The sequence below is a fragment of the Raphanus sativus genome, chromosome 7, assembly GCF_000801105.2.
Source record: "Raphanus sativus cultivar WK10039 chromosome 7, ASM80110v3, whole genome shotgun sequence".
Lineage (NCBI taxonomy): Eukaryota > Viridiplantae > Streptophyta > Magnoliopsida > Brassicales > Brassicaceae > Raphanus > Raphanus sativus.
This window is the reverse complement of record NC_079517.1, coordinates 21,738,048-21,763,720: the sequence shown is the minus strand read 5'-3', so window position 1 is coordinate 21,763,720 and position 25,673 is coordinate 21,738,048. Positions and strand designations below refer to the sequence as shown.

The following is a 25,673-nucleotide window of genomic DNA, read 5'->3' as shown; positions in this document are numbered from 1 at the left end:
ACAGGAGAGCCGGTAACATCTCCTCTCCTGCATTTTGGCTGGACTTAAGTAAAAGAAATTGAACTAAAGCTGCTTCTTAAATGTTTTGCAGGTAAATAAATAGTAGCTTCAGATCTACCAACCGCCTGCAAGAAGTGACCGGTAAAATAATTTTTAATTTGGCAGTCTATATTTTAAAATTTTTGATCCTACAGTCAACAACAACCACGCATTGCATGACATGCAAATTTTGTTTTTACTTATAAAATTATATTGTGCCAAAAAATAATCAATTATAGTAGATTCTAAGCAATCAAAGAAATGGAATTAAAAATGTTTTGTACAGTCATGTAGAATAAGTCTTCTTCGAATAATATGTGAAGTTTCTCTCTGTGCATCTCAACGTTCAGAGTGACTTCCCATATAACTTTGACTTTTGGTATCTTTTCTCTATGGCTTCTTCTTCTTCTTGCAGCCGGAGATACGACGTATTCCCTAGCTTCAGTGGGGAAGATGTTCGCAGATCATTCCTCAGCCATATTCTCAAGGAACTCGATCGCAAGTCAATCACTACATTTATAGATCATGGGATCGAGAGAAGCTGCCCTATCGGCCCTGAGCTTTTGTCGGCGATAAGAGAATCCAGGATCTCAATCGTCGTCTTCTCTAAAAGTTATGCTTCTTCCAGCTGGTGCTTGAATGAGTTGGTGGAGATCCACAAGTGCTATATGGAGTTGGATCAGATGGTGATTCCTATTTTCTACGGCGTTGATCCTTCTGATGTTAGAAAACAGACATGGGAGTTTGGAAAGGCCTTTGAAGAGGCAAGCAAGGGCAAATCAGAGGATGAGAAACAAAGGTGGATGCGAGCTCTAGCAGAGGTAGCAAATATGGCCGGAGAGGATCTTCAAAACTGGTATGTATCTTATCTTTTATTACATAATTTTGTGTGTATCCGTGCTTCTCTTGGTGATCTTCATCCATGACACAGTTGACTATTGTTATTTAGGTGTAACGAAGCCAGGTTGATTGATAAGATAGCCGACGATGTTTCGAAGAAACTTATTACACCATCCAATTGTTTTGGTGATTTCGTTGGGATCGAAGCTCATTTAGAGGCAATGAATCCTTTGTTGTGCTTGGAATCTGAGGAAGCTAGAATGGTCGGGATTGTAGGGCCTTCCGGGATTGGTAAGACTACCATAGCAAGAGCGCTTTTCAGTGAACTCTCTAACCGATTCCACTATCGGGCTTTCTTAGCTTATAGGAGAACCATTCAAGATGACTATGGCATGAAGTTGTGTTGGGAAGAACAGTTTCTCTCAGAAATTCTATGTCAAAAGGAATTAAAGATATCCTATTTAGGTGTGGTGAAACAAAGGTTAAAACTCAAGAAAGTTCTTATTTTTCTTGACGATGTTGATGATGTAGAGCTACTCAAGACATTGGTAGGACGAACGAAATGGTTTGGATCAGGGAGCAGAATTATTGTCATCTCTCAAGATAGGCAACTTCTCAAGGCTCATGAGATTGACCTTATTTATAAAGTGAAGTTCCCATCTGAAGATGTTGCTCTCAAGATGTTATGTCGATCTGCTTTTGGGCAAAACTCTCCACCTAATGGTTTCATGGAACTCGCAGTTGAAGTTGCAAAGCTTGCCGGTAATCTTCCTTTGTGTCTCAGTGTCTTGGGTTCGTCTTTAAGAGGAAGGGGCAAAGATGAGTGGATAAAGATGATGCCTAGGCTTCGAAATGATTTGGACGGGAAAGTTGAGAAAACATTAAGAGTCAGCTACGATAGGTTAGATGGCAAAGACCAAGAGTTATTTCTCTTCATTGCATTTGCACGTTTATTTAATGGTGTGCAAGTCAGTTACATCAAAGACTTGCTCGGAGATAGTGTTAACACTGGGCTTACTACGTTGGCTGATAAGTCCCTCATATGTATAACATCGCGTGAGACTATAGAGATGCACAACTTGCTACATAAGTTGGCTAGAGAAATTTTCCGTGCAGAGTGCATAAACAATCCTGGGAAACGCCGGTTTCTGGTGGATGTTGAGGACATTCGCGATGTATTTACCGATAAAACCGTACGTTTTTCTTTACTCTTCTTCGATAACTTAATAAAATAAAGTGTTGCAATTGTTAAGATAATAGTTTTCTTGGGATATTGTTTTCAGGGCACGGAAACTGTTCTAGGAATATATTTCAACGCATTACAGCTCGAGGAACCATTTTCAATGGATGAAAAATCGTTTGAAGGCATGCGTAATCTCCAGTTTCTCGTAGTTATAGACTATGTTGGTTACTGGGTTCCACAGGGAAGATTGCATCTACCTCATGGCCTCTTTTATTTACCCCGTAAACTCAAATTGCTCAGGTGGGATGCTTATCCATCCAAGTGTTTACCTTCTAATTTCAAGGCAGAGTGTCTCGTCGAACTCAGAATGAGGAATAGTTCGCTTGAGAAGCTGTGGGAAGGAACTTTGGTACTACTTTTAAATTTATTTTCTAAAGTTATAAGTGTAATGAATTTCTGTTTAACATGTTTTAAAACTTATATTTGTCACTTTTCAGCCACTTGGAAGCCTCAAGAAGTTCATTATGAGTTGGTCCACGAATTTGAAAGAACTTCCGGATCTCTCTAATGCCAAAAACCTCGAGGAAGTATATCTTGATAGATGCACATCTTTGGTGACATTTACTTCCTCGATTCAGAATCTCCATAAACTGAGGGAGTTAGATTTAGAAGGTTGCACAGCGCTAGAAAGTTTTCCAACTCTTATCAACTTGAAGTCTCTCGAGTATCTCAATCTCAGAGAATGCTTCCGGTTGAGAAATTTCCCTCAGATATTTATGCATGGGTTTAGCCTCGAAGTAGAAGGTTGTTTCTGGAACAATAATCTATGTGGACTTGATTATCTTGGCTGCATTATGAGATGTATTCCTTGTAAATTTCGCCCAGAACATCTTATTGGTCTCACTGTGAAAAGCAACATGCTTGAGAAGCTATGGGAAGGCGTCCAGGTACGTTGTTAATGTTATAGCTTGTGATTATTGGTTTGCATCCCAAGGTAGTTTAACCTCTGTGTTAGTAAAATTTTCAAACCCCATAGGACTTCGAATGAACTTTATAAACTCCCATTCCTTTGTCTTTTAATAATTCCCATGCATGGCACCCGACAGCAATGTGTTTGATATGATCTAGGGTGTGTTTTTTCCTGTTTCAGTGTCTTGGAAGTCTCGAAATGATGGATGTGTCAAGCTGTGAAAACCTTAGAGAAATTCCAGATCTTTCAATGGCCCCCAATCTCATGTATTTGAGACTCAACAATTGCAAAAGTTTGGTGACTGTTCCTTGTACAATTGGGAATCTCTATAAACTGGTGGAGTTGGAAATGGAAGAATGCACAATGTTGGAGGTTCTTCCAACTGATGTCAACTTGCCATCTCTCAGAACCCTCTATCTCACTGGGTGCTCAAGGTTGAGAAGTTTTCCTCAGATTTCAAGGAGTATTGAAAGTCTCTATCTAAATGACACCGCCATCGAAGAAGTCCCCTGCTGCATAGAGAATTTCTGGAGGCTCTCTGAACTATTGATGTGTGGTTGCAAGAGATTGAAAAATATCTCTCCAAACGTTTTCAGATTGAGAAGTCTTAATCTAGTAGACTTTTCAGATTGTGGAGAAGTCGTCACGGCACTGAGGGATGCCAGCATCCTGGCAACAATGTCAATAGAGGACCAATTTTCTCTTATACCATTATTTGAAAACACTGAAGAGCGTTACAAAGATGGCGCAGATATAGACTGGGCAGGTGTTTCAAGACACAGCGAATATTTGAAGTTCAATAATTGCTTTATACTGGATAGAGAAGCGCGGGAACTCATCATACGATCATACACGAAGCCTACGGTCTTACCAGGTGGAGAAGTGCCTATGTATTTCACGCATCGAGCTGCTAGAAATTCCCTAACTGTTACATTACCTCAGAGCTCTCTTTTTCAAGACTTCTTGGGATTTAAGGCTTGCATCGCTGTTGAACCTCCAAACAAAGCCGAAACTCCTTATGTACAAATGGGGTTGCGCTGGTACTTTAGAGGCACAAGCAGTGTGTATCATTTTATGGTTGACGCACACTCACTTAAGATGGATGAGGATCATTTGCTTATGTTCCACTTTGGTTTCCCTCTAGAAGAAGTCAATCATACTTCATCTGAACTAGACTATATCCATGTGGAGTTTGAATATTGCTACCACAAGGGTGCTTGTTCTTACACATATGGGTCTCACAGCCACTGGCAATCTTGTCTCTTGTCGGTCAAGATGATAAAAGGGTGCGGTTTACGGCTCTTGAATCTCTCCGAATCTCCATATGGTGCTGCTAGAATCCCTGAAACAAAGTACGACCAGAAGTCTGGAGAAAGTGACAGAGAGAGTGGAAGAAGCAATAAACGAACGCGGGTAACTTTTGACTATTTTTCAGGATCAACGAGAGAATAGACCATTGGAATTGAGTAGATACTTTTATTTTATTATGCAGATGATGGCAAGAACATCCGAAGAACCTTCGAACTTACTATGTGGCAAAACAGTAAGGAACACAAGATTGATGACTCCATATTTGGAGCTTTCCTTAGGGCAGGGTGAAGCTTCCGCCCAGATGTCGTTGAGAAGTATGATACCATCGTCCTCAGATTCTTCGAGCAGCTTTCATGGAGATGGAGCATTGTTGCATCTTTCCCTTTCTCCTTCTGAACCATGTTTCAGCGGAGAAGCTTTCTATTTTGATCCCATGATAACAGAACAACAAGACACAGATACACCCTTTGTGGATCAGTCTTCGTCTCCAAAGCTTATCAACTTTTTAAGGTAACTGGACTGTCTTACAACTCTGTTTTTTTCTATTTACGATCAACTTGGGTTCTACAATGACGATAGCGATAATGTCAAGCTGATTTTATAGTTTTTTCACACAAGGCATTTTCTCCTGCAGGTGATGGGAGTACTTTTCGAGAACTACTTCGCCTGAGAACGTTTATACTTTATAGTATCTTCTTCTGCAGAAGGCAGACGCACTCTTTTTAAAGACGTAAATATAATATATCTTTCTTTCTCACAAGTTAACAACAAAAAGTGTTGGAACTAGTTTTAAATAGCAAGACCCTCTTCATCAGTAACATCTGGATCACTGAGAACCTTAAATGAGGTAACCTAATGTGGCTGTGTATCCCAAGAGAGCTGATAGAAATATGTGAATTGGTGAGTAGAGGAAGAGCACCATAGACAACAATGGAAGTTGCTGTTGCTCTGCATCCACGAGAACTTCACTGTAGCAAAAGATGAATTCCGAGATGGGTTTAGGCCCTGGTGGTGTGGGAAGGAAGTTGATGTGATGACGGTTCTGGAGGTGATACAAGAGAGGATGAAGGATGGGACAAAATACCGAGATTCGAGGTGTGAAACAGAGACACCATCTTTCCAGAGCTGTCTAGCTTCGAACCTTGTGTGCACAACGTTTGGTACGGCCCTGGATAGGCTGTCTCTCCCTGGATCACTTGAAGGGGGCGTGGGTGGATGAAAGGTGATGGAGATGGTCTTCTCCTTAGAACTATGAGCTGCTCTAAAGATGTTTTGCTACTCCTGAGACACAGGTTCACCCTGCTTGGTGTCTGGATGAATCACAGAAGATCACTCTTCTTATTGTGATAAAAGTTGTTCACTAAGAACAATGATAAGAAAGTCTCCAAGGAGACAGTTGTTGAGCCAACAAAGCTTCAGTTTATTCAATCAATGGTTAATGATACATGGAGGCTCGTGTTTAACATAAATAAGAAAGCCAAAACGAAATCCTAAGCTAGAGAAAACCCTAAACCAAAACCAAATCGGTTTAGTAAAAACCATATCCTAATCCTATTGCTAGTTGGTTTATAAATCACCAAACTTAATCCTAGCTGGTTTAAACTTAACAAAATAATAAATAAACTTAAAATAAACCATCTTGGACGTGCCTAATCTTCTTGGGCCAATCATAATCCAAGCTGGCTTGTCTTTCCACTTTTTGGGCCGATAAAGGCCTTTTTCGAACAATTCTTGCTTGGGCTCGATCCATCTTGTTCCAGGTCCGACCAAGTTGCTCCTTATGCTCATTTGGATGATAAAGATCCTCATCATGTTCCCTTTCCAGCTCTTGTTCTTCATCTTCCATTTCCAACTCATTTCTCGTCCATGTCGGTTTGAACAGTGCATTTCCTGATCATAGCTGATCTCCCATTTCATTTCCTGTCTATCCAGCTTCCTCCCATCCATTTCATGGTCAATCACATTGCATACTAGTCGTCCATGCTGGTACATAGTCATTCCTTTCTCTTTAAAGGCCTCATCAAGGACAATAGACTTCTCTGTGTCCAATACTTCATGAATCAGGCCAATAAGCTCTTCAATAAGCCCACTAGGTCTTGCTATGACCCATTTCCTTTCTGGTACATGGATTAGCTTCCAGAACATGAGTTTGAAGCTGCTCCAGGTCGCACCATTCCCTCCTCCTTTAAAAAGATTTGTCCTCAAATCTTGTTCTTTAAGGATGAATGTACTGTCCAATCTCAGCTTCTTTGTTTCTTCTTGTGCCAGGGTGTTGTTAAAGCTCTTGTTCACGTTTATCTCCCCTCCCGGCTCAAAGATAAAGCTTTGTAAAGCCTTCACACATCCTAGATACTTCACTGGACAGAGCTTCTTACAAGCAACACATAAAGCAAGCAATTTCTGTTCCTTGTTTAGATCAGATCTCACAGCTTCTGATTGAGCTTCTCTCCACTGATACCCAGCACAAGTCTTGATCTTAAACTTCTGAGAATGTGATCTCAGCTTAGACAAACCAGAAACTAGCATTGGTTCTCTCCTTTGATGCAATAACCCTTCCAAGTCATGCTCCAATGATGCTGCTATTTGGATCAGATTGTTGTTGATGCTTTTATGCAAACACAAGCTTCCTCCTGGTTCAAAAACAATCTGTTGCAACCCTTTGGAAACCCTCAGTTGGTCAACAAAGCTGAACTTAAAATATACCATAGGTCTGATCAGTAAATCACAAGTTAAAGTCTTATTACTTTCTCCTTGATCAACCAAAACAAGTTCCAAATCAGGAGCTGTAGATGACTCTTCAAGCACTCCCTCTTCTTTATTTTTCTGATCAGGCACGTGACTACACCTAGCTGATAATCTCTTCTCCTGTTTCAGAGTGTTTTCCAAGTTGTCTGCTTCACAAAGAGTGGTTGGTTCTGATTCAAAATATTGTTCTCTCTCACCCTGTTTTGCTGCAGTTTCTTCTTTCTTCTCTGCTGGTTCATTCTGGTAGCAACCTAGCTCATCAGCTCTTGATGCTGGACGTGGGACTGACCTCTGATGTGTGTTTTTAATCACAGAAGTGAGTGATTTATCTATGATCTTCATGAGGTGTTCCTTGAACTGTGGGCTTTGCAATTCATCAAGATATGCATTATGTAGCTGCAACTTTCTTTGTTCCTCATGACCACAGTAGGACTTTGGCTCATCTTTGGATTTCCTAACACATCCTTTAGCTTCCCTAGCTTGGAATTGCATTCTTTCAAAGTCAGTTTGCCCATACCTCTTGGCTACAAACCTCTTCTTCATGACAGCCTTCATCTCATACCAAGAAGAAATCTGTTGCTCTCCATATTGTCTCCTAGTATTGGCTGTCTGATACCACCAATCAAGTGCATAGCCACATAAACCAGTAGATGCTAATTGAGCCTGCTTCTCTGCGGTGTACCCCTGACACTTGATAATTAAATCCATCTCCTTTTCCCAATCTAGGTATGTATCTGGATCAAAGTCCCCATTGAAGAGTGGAATCTGGATCTGTTTTCTTCTTCTTTGCAACTCCCTTGTTGCTTTGCGCTCAGCCTTCTCTTCATGACTTCTTTTGCTTTCAAAATAAGACATAGGAGACTGCTGGATATGATAGATTTCGTGCTCCTAGGTGAAAATTCAAACCCTAACCTTCAAGTGGCTCTGATACCACTTGGTACGGCCCTGGATAGGCTGTCTCTCCCTGGATCACTTGAAGGGGGCGTGGGTGGATGAAAGGTGATGGAGATGGTCTTCTCCTTAGAACTATGAGCTGCTCTAAAGATGTTTTGCTACTCCTGAGACACAGGTTCACCCTGCTTGGTGTCTGGATGAATCACAGAAGATCACTCTTCTTATTGTGATAAAAGTTGTTCACTAAGAACAATGATAAGAAAGTCTCCAAGGAGACAGTTGTTGAGCCAACAAAGCTTCAGTTTATTCAATCAATGGTTAATGATACATGGAGGCTCGTGTTTAACATAAATAAGAAAGCCAAAACGAAATCCTAAGCTAGAGAAAACCCTAAACCAAAACCAAATCGGTTTAGTAAAAACCATATCCTAATCCTATTGCTAGTTGGTTTATAAATCACCAAACTTAATCCTAGCTGGTTTAAACTTAACAAAATAATAAATAAACTTAAAATAAACCATCTTGGACGTGCCTAATCTTCTTGGGCCAATCATAATCCAAGCTGGCTTGTCTTTCCACTTTTTGGGCCGATAAAGGCCTTTTTCGAACAATTCTTGCTTGGGCTCGATCCATCTTGTTCCAGGTCCGACCAAGTTGCTCCTTATGCTCATTTGGATGATAAAGATCCTCATCATGTTCCCTTTCCAGCTCTTGTTCTTCATCTTCCATTTCCAACTCATTTCTCGTCCATGTCGGTTTGAACAGTGCATTTCCTGATCATAGCTGATCTCCCATTTCATTTCCTGTCTATCCAGCTTCCTCCCATCCATTTCATGGTCAATCACATTGCATACTAGTCGTCCATGCTGGTACATAGTCATTCCTTTCTCTTTAAAGGCCTCATCAAGGACAATAGACTTCTCTGTGTCCAATACTTCATGAATCAGGCCAATAAGCTCTTCAATAAGCCCACTAGGTCTTGCTATGACCCATTTCCTTTCTGGTACATGGATTAGCTTCCAGAACATGAGTTTGAAGCTGCTCCAGGTCGCACCAACGTTGGCCAGGGCTTGTAAACGAAAGACATGGTTTTTAGGGCGAAAGGAGGAGATAGTTAAGAGAGATGCAAGATTGAGAATAACATGTGTTTGTTTCTGAAGAGAATCATGAAGGAATCAAGGAGCATTGTAGAAGAACCGGGTCGCTTTACTTCAGTCATGATTCCGAAAGGCGCATAGGATCCTGTGCTTAAGCTTCAAACGAAGTAGATATTATGCTTCTAGAGAACGTCTTGTATAAGGCCTGTGGAAAAGAATGTAAGCATAAAACTTTTAGCAACTCAGAGAATCCATACGAGAGCAGGAATCATCTTTATGTGGGAAGTGACTCACTTTTTATCCGGGGTCATATAAAAGAAAGACACTTGTAGCGGTTATTACAAAACACAAAAATCTCGGACAAGGTTTGGTTCAGACAACAGATAACATGAGAAAGGTCTTGTCTGTCTGAAACATGTTTCGCAAAAAAGAAGACAGGTCTTGTCTGTCTGAAACATGTTTCGCAAATAAGAAGACAACGAATAAAAAGATCAAGTGGAAGTGGTAGACCAAAAAAGAGTGCACTGTTTTATTACACCAAAACATACACAACTAGCAATGAAGAAGAGAATGTGTAAATCTTTCTATTTTTATATGTACTAGATTCTTTCTCCGCGCTACGCGCGGAAAAGTGTGTTGATAGTTTATTTTCCGATCATATGTTTCAATGTTTGTATTTGGAATGAGAGTGTTGTATTTCTCAAAGCAATAAAAAAGTCGGTGAATTATTTAGGGGTACTCAATCCAGTAAAAATAAACTAATTATAATCAAACCTAGCCGAGATTAAAAAGTGGTTTTAGTTTGGTAATCCATAATATAGTGAATAGATGTGATTTTTAAGAAACCGCGCTATCCAGAATATTCCGAATAAACATGGTTTACAGTTTTTTATAATGATAATTTAAATATTTTGTTCCTCCATAGCCTGAGTCATCTGCATTTGTTAAATGGAACACACTTATTTACATAGTTAGAAGTTTATATACTTTGGCCGAAAATATTTTCAAACCCCTAAATTTTTTTTCCTGATGTCTCATTCGACATAGGAATATCCTTCGTGTAAGTGTCTGGACCAGGGTACGAACTCCCCCTCCAACATAATTTTTATTTTCATCCATTTTCCGTTTTTGGCAGATTTAAACTTTGAAATTTGGTTTTACTAAATTTATGATTTTTTAAACATATAGTTTCATTTTCATAAATCATTAATTTATATACATACTATTCATATAAGTAGAAATAAAACATTGTTTTATTTGTTTTATATTGAAAATGTAATACATCATTGTTTTTAACACTTCTATAAATTTTGATAATATTTAATAATATTAAGGTAAATTAAGATTACATCAATGCAATTTAGTTAATGTATAAAAGGTAAACATAATTTTTTCTTACTTTATACACAAAACACATATGATAAAACAGAAAATCATAAATGAAACTTATACATATGATAATAAATGTCACTAAAACAATGATCATCCAAATATTTCGTACACTGAATCTCTATCTCTTGAATAATCTAGGAATATTTGTTTTGGCTTGAAACATACAATAAAAATAACTCCACGAAACTCCTATCCCTTTTGCTTAAACCAAAAAAAATAACTAAATAAAAATATATTTTATCTTACAATAAAAATATATAAGAAAAATACACCTTTTATCTTAATTTTCGTTTTCTATTTTGGTGATATGTGTGAATGTTTACTTTAAGATTTATTATTATGGACTGAAATTTGGGCATTTTCTTGTTAAAGGTTGTTAATTATTATTGTTGATATTTTGGATTTTTTGAAAGATGGGTTTGATCTAAGCTGTTAGGTCTAACTATTAAAATGGAGCATGAAGCTTTTGAATCATTTAGAATGGTATCAAACATTCAAATGTTTAAACATTGTGACCATTGTGTATTGTGTTTAGGTGGGGTTGTTTGTTTATTATGTTTATTGAGTTTTTTTTTCCTACGCGGTCGACAAAAATGTTGTGTTTTCTACGTGATGCAAAGATTATATTCTAAATATAGTTTTTTTTTCAATTTTTGGGAAATAACTTATTCTCACATAATGTTATAATTTAAATTCATAAGATTATGGACATATAGGAGATGATTGGCAGTGAATGTAGCTTTATGTTTTAGTCTGTAGAATTTAGTCTGTAGAATTATTTGTTTTATTTTTTTTGCTGTAACTTTCAAAGCACTATTTTTTTGCTACAAACTAAAAAATATTACTTTAGGAAGTAGATACAATACATAAATTAAAAGTGTTTTAGTTGTGAAATTAGATTTTATCATTGTTTATTTTTGTTGTATTTCATTCTTTTCAGTTATGCAAATATGCAATAAATTTGAACCTTTTTATAAATTACTAAAATGTTTTTATTAAAAATTTACTAAAATGCTTTTTAATGTATTTTCACAGATTTTTGGATTTCACAAAGCTCGTTTTCACTCCACATTATGAGCGCAGTTCGCACCTAGCTCTCCTCATGACCACTCTTATTGTTTCCATAAAACTTTTTAGACTTTGGTGGTGTTTCCTTTGGGATCATTTTTATATTCGAACTCCTCAGGAAATTACTCAATTTAAGATTCTACCTCCAATCATCTACAATGGTGATGTCGAGAACAATGCTTCGCTTTCACCTCATGATATGATGAGATTAATATTTTGCTGCTGCTCTTCTTACGGTTAAGGTTCGGTGACTGGGGCCAAGTCAGAGAAACTGTGAGGGATTTTTATCGCTGTAGTGATGATGCAACTTCCGATAGCAAACCAAGTGGGGATTTGGTGTTTGAGGAAGAACCTTGTACGACGCTGGTCATCGTATGATTGTTTTGGGCTAAATGGAGAACCAGTTGGGTCTTCTTCGATGGTGAATGATGTTCTTGTAGTTCCTCGAAGCTGTACAGATTAAATAGTCCTGAAATTGTCCGGCTAAGCACTTTGCAGAAATTGTATTAACCATCTCCTAGGATTAACCAACTAATTGTTAAGAAATTTCCGAGGAAATATAAAATTCCGAGGAGTTTTTTCCGAGAACGTATTTCCTCGGTATGTCGTTGGAATAGCGTTATTCCGACGATATACCGACGATTTTTTCCCTCGGTATATGCATGTTTTGTTGTAATGGTAGTACCTCTTCCGGGTCAAGCAATGAGGTTTCCCAGAGCAATCCAGTCATCCCTCTCATCCCACCAATCACCTATATTTAGAAGGGGACTGAAATGAGTGATTCAAGGGCAGGATTTTTTTTTTTTTAAAACACGTGGGTCATCATGTCTTTACCATCAACAGTGATGTTTTAAATAGGTTCACTGCAAGTAGTCTGCCTTAACTTCTCAGAAACAATCTTAACCAAAAGTAACCACAATATACAAATTCAATGGAAAATGAGTCAAAACATCACAAAATTTCCATTTCATGTAAAAACGGAGAGACAAAGCTTTTACCTATTGTTCCGGAATCAACTCTTGCAGCTGCGATTCGAGGTCCTGTGCATTTGACATCATTTAACACAAAATAAGAGAGCAGCAAGTCGAAAAGCAATCTCAGGATACCAAAAAAAAAGAAGAAAAAACATAGCATTTTGTATACAATAGAAGGAAGATCACACGCAAAACACAGAAACAAAAATTACCATATCGGTAGAGATCTGCATCTGTTTATCTTCTTAATTCATTGCTGAGTCGAAGATTGTTGCGAAGGAACAATAATATCAAAGAGAGAGATAAACTTAAAGAAGGATGTATAATAGCAGAGTTTTGTATACCTACTGGAGACCATGCATGCTGCTGGGTTCGCCATCTGCAGGAAACCAATTTCCTTTTTTTTTATTTCAGTGAGAGACCAAATTATCCCTCGAAGAGAGAATACCTCCCAAGAGAACAGAGATGTTGATTATGTATGGGTATATCATCCCAGCACCCACATATGTTGCTGAAAATCAAAGTAGAACCTGTTTGTACATCAAGACTTTAACATTGTGATACAGAGAGGAAAAAAAAACAATAAGCCAGCTTCAGTGTATTGTTTGTTGAGCTTACTTGTATTGGTCAGCTTTGAGTCCAAATGATGGGAAATTTGAGAACCCACAATTCTCTCCTTCAGTGAAGAACCATTAGAAGAAACTCCAAAAGAAGCTACAGGAGAGGAATCTACCCAACATCATCACTTGTTTCCTGATGCAGAGAAGCAGTATAGAGTAAAAAGAAAGCAGACAAGTCAGAACTAATAAGCAGTATGATACCATCGTCCTCAGATTCTTCGAGCAGCTTTCATGGAGATGGATCATTGTTGCGTCTTTCCCTTTCTCCTTCTGAACCATGTTTCAGCGGAGAAGCTTTCTATTTTGATCCCATGATAACAGAACAACAATACACATATACACCCTTTGTGGATCAGTCTTCATCTCCAAAGCTTATCAACTTTTTAAGGTAACTGGACCGTCTTACAACTCTGTTTTTTTTTCTATTTACGATCAACTTGGGTTCTACAATGATGATAGCGATAATGTCAAGCTGATTTTATAGTTTTTTCACACAAGGCATTTTCTCCTGCAGGTGATGGGAGTACTTTTCGAGAACTACTTCGCCTGAGAACGTTTATACTTTATAGTATCTTCTTCTGCAGAAGGCAGAAGCACTCTGTTTAAAGACGTAAATATAATATATCTTTCTTTCTCACAAGTTAACAACAAAAAGTGTTGGAACTAGTTTTAAATAGCAAGACCCTCTTCATCAGTGACATCTGGATCACTGAGAACCTTAAATGAGGTAACCTAATGTGGCTGTGTATCCCAAGAGAGCTGATAGAAATATGGGAATTGGTGAGTAGAGGAAGAGCACCATAGACAACAATGGAAGTTGCTGTTACTTCACCAAGACTTCACCAAATTACGAGATTGTCCCTGACTAGTTGTTAACCTAATGGAAATGCTTAAATATTCCTGCTAAGTGTTTTTGACGGCAAGCTTTGAAGAGTCTAAGAAACACAAGTCTTGAGAGGCAAAGCAGAGAGTGTGAGAGAGAGACTAGAGTTTTACATGTTTTGAGATATTGGAGAGATTTGTGAACTCCATTTGTTATTCTACTATTTATCTATCTATGCAATTCTTTCATCTATCTATTGTTATGAATTGCTTAGCTATGTCTGAGTAGTCTACTTGTTAGATCTAGGGTTTAAATAGGTTTGTGGGATTAGCCCCAAACTATAATTGTTAAGTTGTGATATTCATCAAATAGATTGCACCATAAGCTTGTTCTAGAGTAGCTAACTAGAACATAGATCAATAGGATCTTTGATATCTTGAATTATATGTTTGAACTAGTATCTCCTTGGAGAAGAGCTAACCGCCCTCCTTGAGATCTAGTGTTCATTATCGGCTCGCGCCTAGGCATATCTAGAAACCGTCGATCGATATTCCGAAATGTGAATCGATCGCCGAGCGAAACGTGTATCGCTCGATATCTCTAAAGGATATCGATCGACTCTTTTTCTGTGTCAACATACGACAGTTGAGGCCAGAGATCTAGATTATTTAACCAGTGAGACATCACTGAGAGTTAAGCGACTGATTTCTATAGTATCATGCAAGCAACTTGTTAGGCATTTATAAATATTATAATCTCCATTCCTGAATAAAAGCCCTAAGTCTAGCACTCTTCATTTCATTGAAACACCCATCATATTGTTAGTTAGAGCAACTACCTTGCTCATTTTAGGAATTGTTATTTACATTTTCATCATTAAAACCAACTTCATCTAGGATTGATTAATTGATTAGATTTAATTGGTTCCTTAACTCCTCGTGATTCGATCTCTAAATACTACACCTGTACCTCTTATTTGAAAGAGTAAGCTCTACTGAGTAATTTGAGCACTATCAAATAGAAACACAAAGTTGGAATATATGATTGCTGATAAAGTAAAGGGTACAATACCTTGTCATCCAGCAGGAGTGTGATTTCCATAAAATTCACCGTTTATCTGGACCTTATGTGAATTCCAGAAGCAGAAGAGGTGAGCAACAGTGAATCGGGAACTCCGGCCAAATCGCAGAGCGTCAAAAGGTTGAGTGGCAGACGGCTAGAGCACCATAAGTAGCAGACGAAGACATTCTCCATGAATGGAAAAATTCTGTTCTGGTTGGAAAAAATTGTGAGTTGAAATCAGACGCAAGGGTTCGTTGTGTAACATGAACTACATATATAAGGAAGTGCTTCGACGGGTTATAAAATCCAGCCATTATTGATGGATGAGTAAAGACTGGATGATATATAGATAGGAGAAAATGAACAGTTCATGAATTTAATCTAAGGAGTTGTAAGAGTTATGTATGTGGTTGTGAGGTTATGGTTTCTATGGAGTAACCCTAAATCTACATTAAATAGGAAGACGATGTAACTAAGAGATTTTTTAATTTTTTACAAGACGTGAATCTGGGCTTTACATATGTTTAATTGGTCATCCACAAACACGAAGAAAAAACAAAAAAAAAACAAAAAAGGAAATAACAAAACATAAGATCAACTCACCGCCAAGATACATATTATTGGAATTACACAAAGAACGGCCAATATACGGTTAAATCTGGACATTGGATAGATCGGAACTTACTGAGAGCGGATGAAGAGACGGATATCTTGGAACCCAGTATAACTAAGCTTCAAAGCTTTGTTTGGAAAACTAAAGCACTCCAGAAGATATGTCATCTTATCTGGCAACTGATAACATGTCATGTGGCAGTAGCGAGAAACTTGACACGCCGTAATATGAGATGAGATAATTATTGTCCCAGATGTGGCGAACCAGAATAAATTGTGACTCATGCCATATTCAAATGTCCTCGCTGCAAGCATGGTTTCTATCATCAACACCATATAGCCCTCACATCTTCTTGATACCAAGTATCTATGCCATGGATTATCTTTTCTGGATGAATAATAGCATTGCCGAATCAGAATTAGATATGTATCCTTTATCCTTGGATAATTTGGTACATTTGGAAGGCTCCTAACAATAAACTCTTTTGAAGGATAGACATGGATCCCATGAATGCTAAGTTTGGTTTGCTGCAAACGAAATAGTAAACCCTATTACATAAGAGGAGAATATTGAGGAGACCCAAGTCATAAGCTTGGATACTATATGTATGTTGAATGGTTCATGGACCTCCACAACACATTATAGTGGTTGAAGTTGGGTATGGAAGGATAACTTGGGAAATATTAAACTTATGGGGATAAGGAACATAACACGGCGAGAGACTACTTTACATTCGGAAGTGGAAGCACTGCGGTGGGCTATTGAGAACATGCGTTGACACTCGTCATGTCAGAGCTTTGAGACAGACTGTAAGTATCTTACTGCAATCATAAAGGAACCTCACGTTTGACCAAAATTTTGTAACAGAATTGGAGGCGATAAAAATGTTAGCTGATATGTTTCTGAGGTGTTGCAGTAAAAACGATTGCAGCATGCAAAGTGACACACAGAAGCACAAGGTGCTTCACCTGCTATTGAAGCATGGTGATTGACATGTAGGAGCTGTGGTGTTGAGCCTGCAGCCTACAACCCACAATGAGACCATGTTAAAAAAAAAACATAGACTCGTATTACTTTGAGTTCTCTGTATTTAGATATACACCTAATTCTCAACGTTTAGTTGATTGGTTGGCATTCAACTGCCTTCATAGCTGCATCCACGGTCCACCATTGCTTGTGATTTTGACCTTGAACCACTGAGAATTCCAAGCATTTCTGGCTCCATTTCCTGAAAACCAGAATCATGACAAGAGATTTAAAATGAGTTTTAATACTTCTAAAATTACCAATCTCAAGGTAGAGTTCCAAGGGCATCCAAGTTTTGATAACGTAATCCTATTTAACTACCAATAATCATTACTTGTGCATCTAAAGTACACTGCAGCGTAGAAGGTATTGTGTTGAATATATATGGGTGTTTGTGGAAACTGTTACCGAAAGAGCTTGCACGGTGTGTCTCTATGCCTGTTGTTACAAAACAACTAAAATGAGTAAAATGTCCCCTGTTTCACCTATAACATAATACCACTGGAATCATGGGATATGTTAGATATACGATGTGTGCTGAATAATTTACCACCACTTTTGGAGCTCTGCCTTTTGAAACCCCGAGCATGTACCTGTAATGCTCTAATTTGTTTTGCTGTAGTTGTTTCAATGGAAGTAATACACAGTTAGTATATGCATTCAACGTACACAGTAAGATTCAGCTATTTTCAGAGTCTTGTAATCAAATAATTAATATTGTTGATATTAGAGATGGGATGATTGTGTTACCAGAAAGATGATTAAATTTCCAGCTCCACCTCAATGACCAATGAGAAATGATTAGGCTCACGAGTATAGATAAGCCTTTTGTTAAATGTTTCGAAGCCATGGATCGAGTCTTAGATCAAGGAACCCATGCATTATGTATTGTCCTGCTTAAGTTCAGAGGTTATGGTCCAGCTCCGCCCTATTGCAAGAAATGCAATTGTGAATAGCTTTGATCCATTTACCAACAATGTTATATTTAATAGCAGAGAAAGCAGAAAAACTTTTGTTCTGAAACATTCTATAAATAAACAATAGCAGCAGCAAGCAAGCAATTTACCTGTTGGAGACACCATAAACATGTTTCTTAGTTATACACACCACAATCTGTAGCTCTCTTTGGCATTTAGTTTAGAAGCTTGTGTGCATTAAAAAAAAATCTTAAGAATAAACCTAAACGTCCATCTAAATTCATCCTTAGTAAACCCAAAACACAATCCTATTTCATTCTTCATTCATGATTTTCAATCTCAAGAGAAAACAGCCTGTAAAACCACCAAACAAACATCGAATAAGTATGTTGTGTCAGATTAAAAAGTAACAGAATGACTAAAGTCTGAGACAAACGGCTGGGGAATCATTGTGTGAATCACAGTCAATGATAATGAAACAGTCAGCTCTCAGCTTGCTTTTGAATCGAGTCTTTAGAAGGTACTAAACAGGTGAACGTTGATGGAGGTTTGGATTAACGTCGACTGTGAAGGGACGGTAAGATACAAAGGTGAAAGTAAGCAATAACAATTTAAGTGGAAGGGAGTTACGACCTTTCCATCAACCAAAAGCTGTATCAATGCCCATGAGCTGACAACCTTTCTCAACATTTTGGGTTTCCCGGAAACGCTAAACACATTGTCTCAACACGCTAACTCTACCGCCTCGCCTTCAATTAAAACAACTGAATCTGCGATGAAGCTATTTTACATAGAGTATGAGTGATAGACTTAACAAATGAAATTTTCTACAAATCTGGGTTCGGATCAATGAGTTTGAGTCCTAGTTATGGTAATCTACGTCACAATCTCCTTACATCATCAGTTGTATCAACAACCTGGAAAAAAATTCAGAGAAGAACAAAACCTCAAAAACGAATCTTCTTTTTGAAGATCCTGCATCAAATTTCATAAAATAATCAGAGTAGAATGAAAGCAAAGCTTGGGAACAAATCATAGATCTTCCGAGACCTTAAATACTGCCTCTTCCAATCAAGCATTCTTAAGCGGTATTGGGCTTGAAACTGGGGCAGACAAAATCATTATGCTGAGACTTCTTAGATCTGTTGATCAAAAGGAAAAAAAAAGACTTCTTAGATCTGAAGCAAATCAAATACTCACTGTACATAAAACCAATTAAAAAGATTTGCAGATGAGAAATGAAGATAAAAAGTTACTGGTGTTTCGATGCAGCATGAAAACCTGATGAAACGACAGTCTTGCCGTTAGGTTTCATCACAATCGCGAAGGAAGCAGTGGACTTCCCATGTGGTTTCGCAGTCGCGGAGGAAGCGACGGTCTTCTTGTTGGTCTTGCGGTCGCTGGAGACTGGAGAGTTGGTTCTGGGTTCCACCGGGATGAATGTCTGAGAGAATCTTATCAATTTTAATGGAGACATAAGCTAAGAAAAGAGATTTATAAATAGACAAATGGAGAGGAAGGTGAAAGGAATCCATTGAACCTGAAGCTGAGGCTACAGGAGAAGCTCAAACACGATCGTTGGCAGACTATAACCGTCCAGACGAGTACTACACCAACAGATCAGCTATTCGACTTCCAGAGATTCAGAAGCCGAACTTCGAGCTCAAGCTTCAGTACTACTCTCTCGTGTCTCAGATACCTTATTATGGGCAATCACACGAGCATCCTATGGACCATCTGGAGAGGTTCGAGGATCTTATCGCTGCTATTCGTATGGACGGAGTCTCCGAGGACTACCTACTCTGCAAGCTCTTCAAATACTCACTGATTGGAGAAGTTTCGCACTGGCTCAAGCAGGTACCTACAGGATCACTGACATCCTGGGCCGACATCAAAAACGCCTTCCTGCGTAATTTCTTTGATGAGGCACGCGCTGAAGACTTAAGAAGCAAAATCGCCACTTTCGCGCAAAAGCCTAGTGAGACTTTTAAAGACGCGTGGATCAGATTCAAGTTCTTCCAGCGAGACTGTCCACACCATGGATTCAATGGTATCGCCTTAAGGTATCAGATGGCTCTTGATACTGCTAGTGAGGGGAACTTCAACACTAGGAATCCAATAGAGGCTTGAGACTTATTGAGAACCTAGCCAACAGCAGCAGCACCAAGAACACTGACTCTGACAAGAAGAAATCGGTTGCAGCCATCGGAGAAGACCAGATGAATGAAGTCAGAGCCAAGATAGATGCTTTACATGCATTTCTGGGGCAGCCAGTCTGCTCAGCTGAAGAAGGAGAGGCTAGAGAGGATGATACAGAGGAATATGTGAACTACATTGGAGGTACTGGATTTCAGAGATATGGAAACCAGAGTGGAAACAGAAACTTTTTTGGCAGTGGTCAAAAGAGTAACTACAACCAGAGTTCACAGTATCAGAAACCCTTCACCAACACAAGAAACTACATCAACTCAGCTTACCAAAACCCACCGCCACCCACCCAGGAGAGTAAGTTTGATGCCATGATTGATAGAGTTCTGGAAGGTCAGCAGAAGCTTACAGTAGACTTCAATGGGAAGATTGATTATGTCTTTAACAATCTGACCACGAGGATAGATACCATCTGCACTCAAGTTAAGAAACTTGAGACACAGATTGTCCAGACTGAAGACTCTATCAGGAGGATTGGAACTTCTAATGAAGTAGAGGAAGGAAATAGGAAACACCACGTCAATGCTATCATAGATGATGATTTCTGGCAAGTGGTGAATCAGGAGAAGCTACAAGAAGGAGACTTTGAAGTAGAAAGTTCGCTAAGTCTCGGTGGATCGCAATGGTGTCGATCGACACCAACTAGTCCACATCGATCGACATCGACGATGTCATTTCCGGATACGATTGCAGACTGCAACGCGGTTAGGATATTGACACATGCTGAATTCACGGCTTCTCATCCATACCCACCCACCCACACCTACGAAGATATCGACCGACGAGACGAACCACTCATCGATCGACACAACGAAGAGAACCGTATCGATCGACCCTATTCTCTACCTATCGATCGACACGCACCTCTCACATACCGAGTGCAACTACCATCGATAGACAGCAACCAAATCAATGCACTCAGACCCACACCGAAACCACAAGCTACCCCTACCGAAATAACTGGTAACCTTTCAGACACTACACCTGCATCAGAGGAAACTGAAGGAAGAAGGTTAAGGAGTCGGAAGGAGAAGATTCCTAAGAACCTTAAGAGGGAAGCTAATGAAAAGGAGATTGATGGTTTCACTAAGAGAGTTATCGGAATCCCACCAGAAAAACCTTTTGAGGAGGTTTATTTCACAAAGAGATTGTGGATGTTCTTCAGAGAAACAAGGGAGACTGAAACTGACATTAGGAGAAGGTTTGACAACGTCAGAGAAGAGATGAGGAAAAGGATTACTTTGCTAAAGAAGAGTGATCCTGGGAAGTTTGCAATACTTTGTGTGGTACAAGGTATTGAATTTCCTCATGCACTATGTGACACTGGTTCATCAGTCAGCATCTTACCAAAGGTCATGGCAGACCATCTGGGCCTGCAAGTAGAGCCTTCACCAAAGATTTTTACTTTCGTGGATTACTCTCAGAGAAACTCTAGAGGCTTCATCAAAGACCTAGAGGTACACATTGGTGATGCTATCGTCCCTGTGGATTTTCATGTCCTAGACATCAAGCTAAATTGGAACTCTTCCCTCTTACTTGGAAGAGCATTTATGGCTACAGTAGGAGCCATATGTGACATGAACACCAAGAGGATGTGCTTGACTATGATAGATCCAGATATCCACTACGACCCTGTCAAGCTTGACAAACCACCAGCCAAATTAGTGGTAAAGGAAGATGATACTGGTATCATCGCAGTTTGTCATTGTGAAGTCGAGTACGAGACAGAGTACTCGGGATCGATCGACAGTACTTTAACGTCATCGATCGACACATTCAAGTCAGAGGAGATCGACAACAACTATGGATCATCGATAGACAGAGACCCACCGGATGATGAACTCGATCTACCAGATCATTGCTACCTGAATTTCGCCATCCCACCCAACCGAAAGGAAGATGATTACTCAGTAAGGAGTTGGGCGGATAGCGGATTTCATGAGAGTTTTGCAGTAAACATAGCCACCTCTTCCCACAGTGGAGACCACAGTGAAGAATATGATGAAGACTATTGGGAAGAGAGAGCTTGGGAAATTTACTTGGAGAATGACATATTTGCACCTCAATCGATCGACAACAAACGCCCACCATCGATCGATTATCTACTTCATCCAGCAAAACGACATCGTCCATCGATCGACATTGCCAGTATAATATCGATCGATATTAACACGGACGACTTAAAGGACAAAATCGGAATTCCACCGATTAGGGCATAACATTGGTATAAAAGGTTGACAACTCAAGCCACGAAAATTCAAAACTTTTCACCTTCTACCCAGCAGCTTCCAGCATTCAGAGATTCATCAATGGAAGACTGCAACAACATGATCAATCGATCCAGCCGTGCAGCTAGACGTGCACCATCGATCGCCACCACCACACACCCATCGATCGACACCTTCAACAGAGCTCAACCGAGATCTCATGAACCTTATGATATCAGGAACGTTTCACTAACACCTGATGAATTTGGAATTTTCAGGGACACAGATGGCTATGCAAGAGCTATGGATGGAAGAGTCCTGCACATAACAAGAGAGGACATAGCAGACATCCTCCAAGTTGCCAATGGACCAGAAAACCTGTTCACAAAGCAACGTAGCCATCCAGACATCCTACATCACGTCCAGGACAACCACAACACCAACACAAGGGAGGATACAGTTCCTCAACACTTCGGTCAACCTCGACATTCACAATCGATCGACATCATTTCAACACCGTCGATCGACGGCGGATATCCCGGATCGATCGACAGACCAAGAGTCCGATCGCCCGACAGACGATTGGAGTTTGGACGACGTGCCTTCAATATTGATGGATCCAGGAGATTCAAGTGGGAAGCTAAGGATGAATATGGTGTCTACAGAGATGAGTTTGGCTATGCTAGAGGAGTTGATGGTGAGATCATCCATGTTACCAAGGAGCAAGTAAAGAGACTTTTGGATAGAGCATCCCTTTCTCACAGAGGTTGCTTACAACTTCCAATACACACACGCCCTTACCTTGCATACACACCACCACCAGTGCCCTACAGTAGAGAGGAGGTGGATGATATGGTGACTGATGTATGGAGAGCTCAGGCGCACCTTGAGGCAAACATGCGCACATTGGTGGAAGACACTTTCCAGCCTTTGGATGTCAGTTACAAGGACTTCCAGAATGATATGGCTGAGATAAGAGTGGAGCTTGGGAACATATTGACCATGCTTGAGAAAGAGGCTACGCCACCAGTATCGACCGACAGAGTACCTGTACCATCGATCGACATCGGCAAGACTACATCTATGGACCGACCAGAATGTTCATCACCTAAGAAGGATGAATGGGAGGTTGCTTACATCAATACACGGATTGGAGACGTCTACAGCCCTCTCAACAATAATGTCGAATGGTTAAGCAAGAGGATCGATCTTCTACAGAAAGAGTTGGATACAATTCGCCAGAATGACCAAGCTCAGAATAATACTTTTCCATCGATCGACACACATCCTTCGTCGTCGATCGACACAAGGTTCGCAGAACTGGAAGATATGATGAAATCGTACGAAGAGAAGCATGATCTTTTAAGTTCACCTATCATGCGATACCTGGATACGCTTTCACGACAGCTGGACAAGCTAGAAAGAGATATGAGCATCATTAAGGCTTATATTTATCTACGTGATAGCAATGAAGCATCGATCGACAGGCCTCGACCAGCATTGATCGACACCGAACCACCACCAGCGAAGAGAGCTTGCACAACAGCAGAAGTTGATGAACTTAAACATGAGCTGTATGAGGCTATGGAAGCTATGGAAAAGAGACTCAACGGGACCTGTGATACCATTGACTACACTGTTAACGAACGGGTTAACAGCCTCTGCAGAACTACTCGCCACATGAAGGGCAATATACGTGCTCTGCAGTACCACAGACAGTGTTCACAGTCGATCGACACAATGGATGCTGTGTCGACCGACATACCCTCAGCGAAATGACCGACGCGCATCTCGTAGCATCGATCGACACCGAGTCTTTAGCAGATCGAGATCAGTTTATTCTAGACAGGATCGATGCATTACAGAGTGAGCTGAAATTATTGTCCGTACACACCTACCATACCATCGACAGGAAAGTTTACAAAATCGAATACATCGAGAATTCTGTGAGGAAACTTCAAGATACAGTCCTCCAGATAGATAAGAAGCAATTACGAGCGGATGATGCCACAAGAAGCTTCGACGCCACATGGTTCAATAGTAGGAGACACAAGATTGATGATTGCTGTCCGGTAATCAGCAGTTTCTGCACCCCATGAGTCACTCACCTACCACAGTCAAGCTAAATGACTATAACCAAGCGCTGAGTGGGAGGCAACCCACTATTAGGTTTTCTTTTTCTTTATTTTTATTTTATTTTATTTTTCATTTTTGCTTTTATTTTTTTGGATTTATTTTGCAGTTTTTATTAGATCCAAGTAGAATGATAATTCCATCGACCGACATTCACCATTCATATCGCTCGACACCACACGACCATTACTAACGATCGACGTATACCACTACGAATCGATCGACATCTTGTCGATCAGGTTTATTCATTCTAACTTGTTATATTTATTAATTATGTTTTATTTTATTTACCTCACCACCGGATGTTACACTGGGACAGTGTAATTTAAGTCTGGGGGGAGAGTTTACTAATATGTGTTTTTATTTTGGTTTTTATTAAAACGTTTTTCAAAATTATTTTTCGCATAAGTATTAAATAGGAACATTGATATGGATTTATATTTGATTGTCTGACCACTCTTTAGCACCATTCTAGATTACTGATTGCAGATAGTACTAAAGATGCTAAAGTGGATCAACTTGCTATCTATATTCACTAGCTAAGATTGTTTGAAGGAACCAAAGCTGACCTCCAACACTAATACTGACTTATTTGCTTGTCTTGGGGCTTGGATATCACTGGATTGGAATCCTCTTACAAGTCTGGAAGGTAAAAAGTCTGTGTGTTTCTGGTTCCCTTCCTTCGCTCTCTTCGGCATCTCGAGATCTAAGTTTATGTTATAAAAGATTGAAATGATTTCTTGAGAAGCAGAGGGATAGGAGTATCTCTTGCGACCCCAGTATTCTAAATCTCAAGGATGATCACACATTGTGGAAACGAGGGGTAGGAGTGATTCCTGTGACCCCATTATTCGCTACACTTTGTCAAAAATGTATGAGTTACAATGCAAATGTCAATAAGATGGACTAGATGACCTATGTGGCATCGAAACCTGTTGAAATTGAAACTAATAAGAGATTCAGTGAAGAGAGAAGAGGGGAGAAAGGGATCAGAGAAGACTACCTGTGTGTTCAGATACTTGTTTGAGTTGAATCCATGTGTTCTTTGATCGATACTCCCAAGGTAAAGCCTGCACTTTTATTTTATGTTAAGAAATGAGGTTAGTAGAGGGGAATGTCAGATGAGAATTGCTATGTTGTTGACTAGATGAGTTTGGTTGCTAAGCTAGGATAAGGCATGATGAAATTCTGTGATTAGGATGTTTAGACATGGATTGCAAACCCATAGAGTGATGACTTCAATATATTGAATCTTTGAGTTCCTGATATTTCCAAACCTTTTCCAAAGACTACTGTTTTTGCTTGAGGACAAGCAAATGAGTAAGTCTGGAGGAGTTGATATACCATGGATTTTACCCGTTTTAACCATGGTATACTAGTATTTTATTATATATTTAATCTGTTTTCTAGCCTGTTAGGTATGTTTTCAGATTCAGGAGCATTTTGTGAGAAAGTGATATTTTTGGAGCATTTTAGAGTACAAAAGATGATACACCCGAGTTGACCATTCAAGACTAAGTCGGAAGTCAACATTGCGATTATAATCGATCG

The 25,673-nt window shown here is 39.4% G+C and overlaps 1 protein-coding gene, 1 non-coding gene and 1 pseudogene across 2 annotated transcripts; 1 reads left to right on the top strand and 2 right to left on the bottom strand.

The window, feature by feature from the left end:
- The first annotated feature begins 431 nt into the window (after positions 1–431).
- Positions 432–4,857, top strand: LOC108830967 (protein SUPPRESSOR OF npr1-1, CONSTITUTIVE 1-like). The gene is made up of 6 exons (XM_018604530.2): positions 432–895; positions 989–2,072; positions 2,163–2,471; positions 2,560–3,009; positions 3,213–4,445; positions 4,525–4,857. The coding sequence occupies exons 1-6, from the start codon at positions 432–434 to the stop codon at positions 4,855–4,857; spliced, it is 3,873 nt and encodes a 1,290-aa protein (XP_018460032.1).
- A 145-nt stretch (positions 4,858–5,002) lies between these two features.
- Positions 5,003–9,642, bottom strand: LOC130497537 (uncharacterized; annotated as a pseudogene).
- A 9,869-nt stretch (positions 9,643–19,511) lies between these two features.
- Positions 19,512–19,619, bottom strand: LOC130498198 (small nucleolar RNA R71). Its single transcript, XR_008937119.1, has one exon. It is a non-coding gene; the product is annotated as a small nucleolar RNA R71 (small nucleolar RNA).
- Positions 19,620–25,673: the final 6,054 nt, after the last annotated feature.

What these genes read in the sequence shown, in the direction of transcription:
- LOC108830967 (XM_018604530.2), top strand. Translation starts at nt 432, where the DNA reads ATGGCTTCTTCTTCTTCTTGCAGCCGGAGATACGACGTATTCCCTAGC. An exon ending in GGAGAGGATCTTCAAAACTG is followed by an intron (nt 896 to 988) that starts GTATGTATCTTA and finishes ATTGTTATTTAG; the next exon opens with GTGTAACGAAGCCAGGTTGA. An exon ending in GAAGCAATAAACGAACGCGG is followed by an intron (nt 4,446 to 4,524) that starts GTAACTTTTGAC and finishes TTTATTATGCAG; the next exon opens with ATGATGGCAAGAACATCCGA.